Source organism: Hipposideros armiger, unplaced genomic scaffold (genome assembly GCF_001890085.2).
Source record: "Hipposideros armiger isolate ML-2016 unplaced genomic scaffold, ASM189008v1 scaffold_75, whole genome shotgun sequence".
In the NCBI taxonomy this organism is placed as follows: domain Eukaryota; kingdom Metazoa; phylum Chordata; class Mammalia; order Chiroptera; family Hipposideridae; genus Hipposideros; species Hipposideros armiger.
The window spans coordinates 409,844-415,664 of record NW_017731425.1 but is presented as its reverse complement, the minus strand read 5'-3'; the positions used below and the strand labels follow the sequence as shown (position 1 = coordinate 415,664).

The 5,821-nt window shown below is 43.0% G+C and overlaps 1 protein-coding gene across 9 annotated transcripts in view; it reads right to left on the bottom strand.

Moving 5' to 3' along the window:
• Nucleotides 1-5,821, bottom strand: part of PRR14L (proline rich 14 like) — a 61,651-nt gene that overhangs the window by 39,733 nt on the left and 16,097 nt on the right. For all 9 annotated transcript variants that reach the window (XM_019643147.1, XM_019643151.1, XM_019643152.1 and 6 more), the window contains one exon: nt 2,454-2,526. In XM_019643147.1, the coding sequence (XP_019498692.1) occupies nt 2,454-2,526 (73 nt within the window). The remainder of the gene's footprint in view (nt 1-2,453; nt 2,527-5,821) is intronic.

Below are 5,821 nucleotides of genomic sequence, written 5' to 3'. Positions count from 1 at the left end.
TGGTGCCAACTTGGGCCAGTGAAGCAACGTCCTCCACAACTAGACTGAAGAACAAAATGACAGCAACTTGTCTGTTCCCCTTCCCCAATTCCCCAACGCTGTTCCCATAACCCCAATTCCCCAATTAAAAAAAAAAAAAAGTCATTTACTTCTCAATTCTTTAGTAAATGATAAGTTAGTAGATGCATGACCTTGACCTTGGCAAAGCAAACTGAAATGCTGGCTAAACTACAGTAGAGCATATGCATCTGTTTAACTTGGATCCATGGCGGTGGCATGTCCTACTTGTGTGTTCCCAGGGCTCAATTCTTTCACAGACTTGCCTTCATAGAACCTTCCATTCTGCCATGTTATGACTGGCTGGGAGTCTGGACAGCTGAGCTTGTTTCCTAATGTATAACAGGACACCTTGAAAGGTTCTTGGGGGGCTGAATGGAAGAAGATATCATAGTCAGACATCAGGTCACTGCTGCTAAAAAACTCTAGTAAAACCCTCATCTAAAAGAGAACCTTGCACGTGGCTGGGAGTTGGGGTGTGGGGTGGTGGTGGTGGAGAGCAACGGGGCAGTGGATAATTCATTTTATTTTATCAGTGTAAGTCATTAAAAAGGAATGGTATTAAGACAGGAAGAAAAGGGACACAAAGTAGTTTATCTGAAGACACACTTCGTTTAATCTGAGAATACTTTTCAAAAGAGCTCATCTTATCCATGGTCCAAAGAGGACCAGTTTTTCGGGGACAATAACCAGAAAAGTCTGAGAAGGCAGATTTCCTGGTAGAAAAGAACTCAGGTTTTGTTTAAAAGGTCAGTTCAAAAATCAAAGTGTAGGGCCGGCCGAGTGGCTCAGCTGGTTAAGAGCTTGCTCAAAAGTGTGAGCTCTGAGCAAATGGGTCGCTGGTTCGATTCCCACATGGGCCAGTGAGCTGCGCTCCAGCTGAGTGGCCGCTGAGCTGCCAACAGGTGGCAGGATGGCTCAACTGGTGAGAGCATGTGCTTCTAACAACAAGGTCGCCTGTTCAAGATGGTGGGCTACGCCCGCCTGCAACTAAAAACTGAACTTGGCACCTTGAGCTGAGCTGCCACCCGGATGGCTCAGGGGATAGAGTGTGCACTCTTATAACAAGGTTGCCGGTTTGACTCTTGCATGAGATGGTGACTATGCCCACCTGCAACTAATTGAACACAGCACCTGAGCTGAGCGGCGCGACTGGACTTGGAGCTGAGCTTGCTGCGCCCTCCACAACTAAGATTGAAGGACAACAACTTGGCTGTTCTCCTCCCCCAATTCCCCAATTTAAAAAGGAAAGAAAAAAAAAAAATATATATATATATATACATATATATATAAAATGAAAGTAATTTAAAACACAGACAATAAATTTTGTGGTTAATATGTGAGGGATAATTTACCAATATACCAAAGACTCATACAGCAATACTAAAGGCCCACTAAAAAGATTTTGGGGATACGGGGTTGGGACTAAATGCGTCCCTTATAAAAGGCCCCAAGAAGCAGGTGATGCTTATGTATGAAGTGATATTTCTCAACTTCAGAGCTTTAATCCACACTGTACAGCCAAACCTTTGAGCCACAGAGAAAATGTCCAGCAGCAGGAAGCAGGGTGATAAACTGGGTCAAGTGTCCTTTCTCAGAAGGATGATCTGTGCTTCCTTTTCTCTGTCCAGGCTGCCAAGACGCATTGTCAAATCTGATGTTATATCATCACAGTAACTACATGTTCACATTATTAAATATATTTGCTGTATCTATATTTTGCGTTGATGTTCCGAGTATTCTATATTGTTAACCTTAGTCATATAATATACACATATACTCCTATCTAAAGTCACCTAAGATTATTTTTAGCCTGGGGCAGAAGAATAATAATCCTGGCTCAGCACTCTTTTTTGGGCCTCAGCTTCCTCCTCAACCAACCAAACTGAAGGTAATATCTCAGAGGCCTATAGACAACCAGTGCTTTGAGGAGCAAAACAAGATAGTGGAAAGGAAACTGCTTTGAAAACTCTCACGGTGACCTGGAGGGAATGCTTTCTCCCATCCCTACCCAGGAGAACAAGAACAGCTGTATTGCCACAGCGCTGAACCAGACTGGGTGGATTCCTCCTCCATCACACTAACCCTACCAAAGAGGCAATTTCATTTTATAAAATCAAATAAAAGATGACACATCAGCAATGAAGGTTCAACACAATGTCAACAGGGACTCACAGAAAAGCAGGAAGCAAACTAGTGTGGAAAATAAGGCACTGCTTGATAATACTAGGGTTCTTCAAATATGTCCATGTGAAATATCAAGAATTTCTATAGTTGAGTCCATCTTGTAAGGCAGGGACCTATAATTGTTACATTCCCAACGCAAAATGGAAACTGTGAACTAAAACAGTGTGTGAACAAGTGGAAAATGGAAAACACTTGTGACAAATAAATACCTTTGCTCCTCAGACGATCCTCAGGGAGGTCGGTGCATAACAGTTCTTTGCTCATCGGCATCAGTAAGTCCTCCTGTAGTGAAGAAAATCAGTGGTCAGGGAGGATTCAGAGATACTTGAGGTTATGCACGCAAATTACCCTGAGACTTCTTTATGACTTATGGAAATTTACTAGCAGTCACAGAGATTGGGAACTGAAGGAAACCTCAAAATTTAAATCAGCCCTGATTATAACCAGACCCCACAGATCTCCTCCAAACCTGAGCTTCCTGAGCTGGAGGAAGAGGCAGCGGCAGATGAGTGAAGGAGGACAGTGATGGCCCCATCTTCAGATGGGACTGCCTGGACAATGAACTATGCAATGACGGGTCCACGATACGGAATAAATGAGAGACTTCCTACTTCCTAACATTTGTGGAAATAGCTGTGATTACATTCATAGCAAAGAATACTGAAAATAAAGGAACTTTTGTATTTCTAGATGGATCTTTCAGTTTCTTACATGCTTCAAGTGAGCAATAGCCGTTGGGCTTCCTTACTTGATCCCCTGTCCAGATATCTGTCAAAAAATGTACAGGGTCTTCATATGTTATAGCTAACAGACAATTCAGAACTTTTTGTGTCTGTGTTGTGCATGATCAAAGTATTCTATCCTGGAACCAAGCCTATTACAGCACATTCAACCCAAGCACGAGCACATCTACCACTATTGGGGGGCGGAGCAAAATATATAAAAACTTAAACACCCTACAGCTTATATCTAAGCACCAAGAAAAACAAAGTAAGCACAATACAGAGTTTTCAAAGTTAAATCATCTATATAGGATGTCACATCTCTTTATATCTTATTCTTCAATAAGGCCAATCTTTTCCACATTCTGGCCAGTAACCTTTGCATGCAACATACTGGGTTATCGGAAAAGTCACGACGTATTTTTTTCTGTTTTTCATTGCAAAAATGCGTCATGACTTCTGACAACCCAATAGTTTTCAGCCTTTCCTCTCTACAAATGTGGAGTTTAGAACTGAATACATTCTTTCACCATTCAGTCTGTCTCATGCAGCTGTCCCTTCCACTGCACCTGTTCTCAGATACTTTCCCTTCCTTTCTTCGCCCCTCCCTAGTAACAGAGTGTCCCTGATCAAAGTTTATTATAAATTACAAGTTTTTATACTTTTTTGACACAATCATGAGGCAGGCAAGAATCATTTTTGTGCTGGTTTACTTTTTTATGATTGAAATCTTTCATGTTTGGAATACTTTTTTTTTTTTTTAAATTGGGGAATTGGGGGATGGGAACAGCACTGGGGAATCGGGGGAAGCAGAACAGACAAGTTGCTGTTGTTTTGTTCTTCAGTCTAGTTGTGGAGGATGTTGCTTCACTGGCCCAAGCTGGCACCATCATTGTGCTCTTACTGGGCGAGGCAGATCAGTCACCGGTGTCTGGACAGCCACTCACGGCGGCTGCTGGCCGCTCACGCTGGCTGCCGGCTACACACGGTAGCTTATGGCAACCCACTGCAGCAGGGGACTACAGTCTACACCGTCGCCGGCGACTCATGGCAGCCCAGCTCCAGGTCAAGCTGCTGCTCACCATCTTAGCTGCAGAGGTCAGTGTCACTGGCCCTCATATGTGGGATCTGAACCAGGGCCCTCTGGCATCCCAAGCCAGTTCTTAACCAATGCGCCACTCGGCCGGCCCTTATTTTAATTTTTTAAGTGGCTCTTTAAAAAAAATGTTAGTGCAGTCACAAAAGGACAAAGACTGTATGATTCCACTTATATGAGGTACTTAGAGCAGTCAAATTCACAGACAGAAAGGAGAATGGGGTTGTTAGGGGCTTGGGGGAGAGGTTAATGGGGAGTTATTGTTTAATGGTACAGTTTCAGTTGGGGAAGAGGAAGTGAATTCTGAAGATGGATGGTGGTGACAGTTATACAACAATGTGAACAATGAATTGTACACTTAAAAATGATTAAAATGGTATATTTTACATTATGTGTATTTTAATAAAAAAGCAAAATAAAAGTTAAGCCCAACATTTAAAAATCAGTTGCTTCATAAAACAACATGTATTTTGTTGTTTTTCTTTTAACAATAACAAAAACAATAGAAGAAACCCTACAGTGACTTTAAGATTAAATGAGTGAATGAAATGAATGCTTAAGAAACCCAGTTTAGGTTTCATCAGAGCCCAAGGTATAGAAAAGCGTAGACGTCTAACTCTAAATATTGGTGCACTTCTTCTCCATGAACTGGGAAATTCACCAAGCCAACTTAACTTTGTTATATTCTATTCATTGAATTCATGCAACACATGCCTGGAAAGCCTAGGCTGCCATCTTTCACAATTACAGCAAGCTCTTATTATTGGAGCCGTAACCCGTTTGAAATCACTTACCTTGACTCATTTTGGTCCAGAGGGAACAAGAGGGGTGGGTAAGTAGTAGTACTCTTTGAGTACTTTACCCCAAACCTGAGCCAGTGCACAACTGTGGGCCTTTTGCTGGTTTGAGATGAGAAACAGTTGAAGGAAAAGAACTTTGTGGCATGCTGCTAAAGGCAAATCAAGGGCTCCTAGAAAAACCACAGCATCTCAGGATGGAAAGGAACACGTCTGAGGTCGCTTGTCCAAACTAGAATCCCCTTCGATACACTCACTGACAGACACTCAACTTAACCTCTTCATAAACATGATATCCCCGTGCAACCTAATCCCTCTCTAGATTTGTCTTGCTGTTAAAAAGTACCTCTCGGGCCGGCCAAGTGGCGTGTTGGTTAAAAGTTGGCTTGGGACTCTAGCTCTGAGCAGCAGGACCCCGGTTTGGATCCCACATTAGGGCCTGTGACACTGCACCCTCTACAGCTAAGATGGTGAACAACAGCTCGACCTGGAGCTGGGCTGCCATGAGTTACCGGCGATGGCGTAGGCTACAGTAGCTGCACTGGGCTCCTATAAGCTACCGTGAGAGGCCGGCGACCGATCTGCCTTACCCAGGAAGAGCACAATACCAACATGGGCCAGTGAAGCGATGTCCTCCACAACTAGACCAGAGAACAAAAGGACAGCAACTTGTCTGTTCCCCTCCCCCAATTCCCCAAAATCTTTATAAAAAAAAAAGTACCTCTCATATTGAGCTACATTCTGTCACCCTGTACCAAGAATATTCTTTACCATTCATTAAAAAAATTTTTCAATATTTTTAAACATTTTATTTAGAAATTTCTTTCAGATGTACAAATCTGCAAATATTCTTCAAAAGTTTTCCTGTGGGCCAGCCGAGTGGCGCGGTGGTTAAGAACTGGCTTGGGACACCAGAGGGCCCCGGTTCGGATCCCACATATGAGGGCCAGTGACACTGCCCT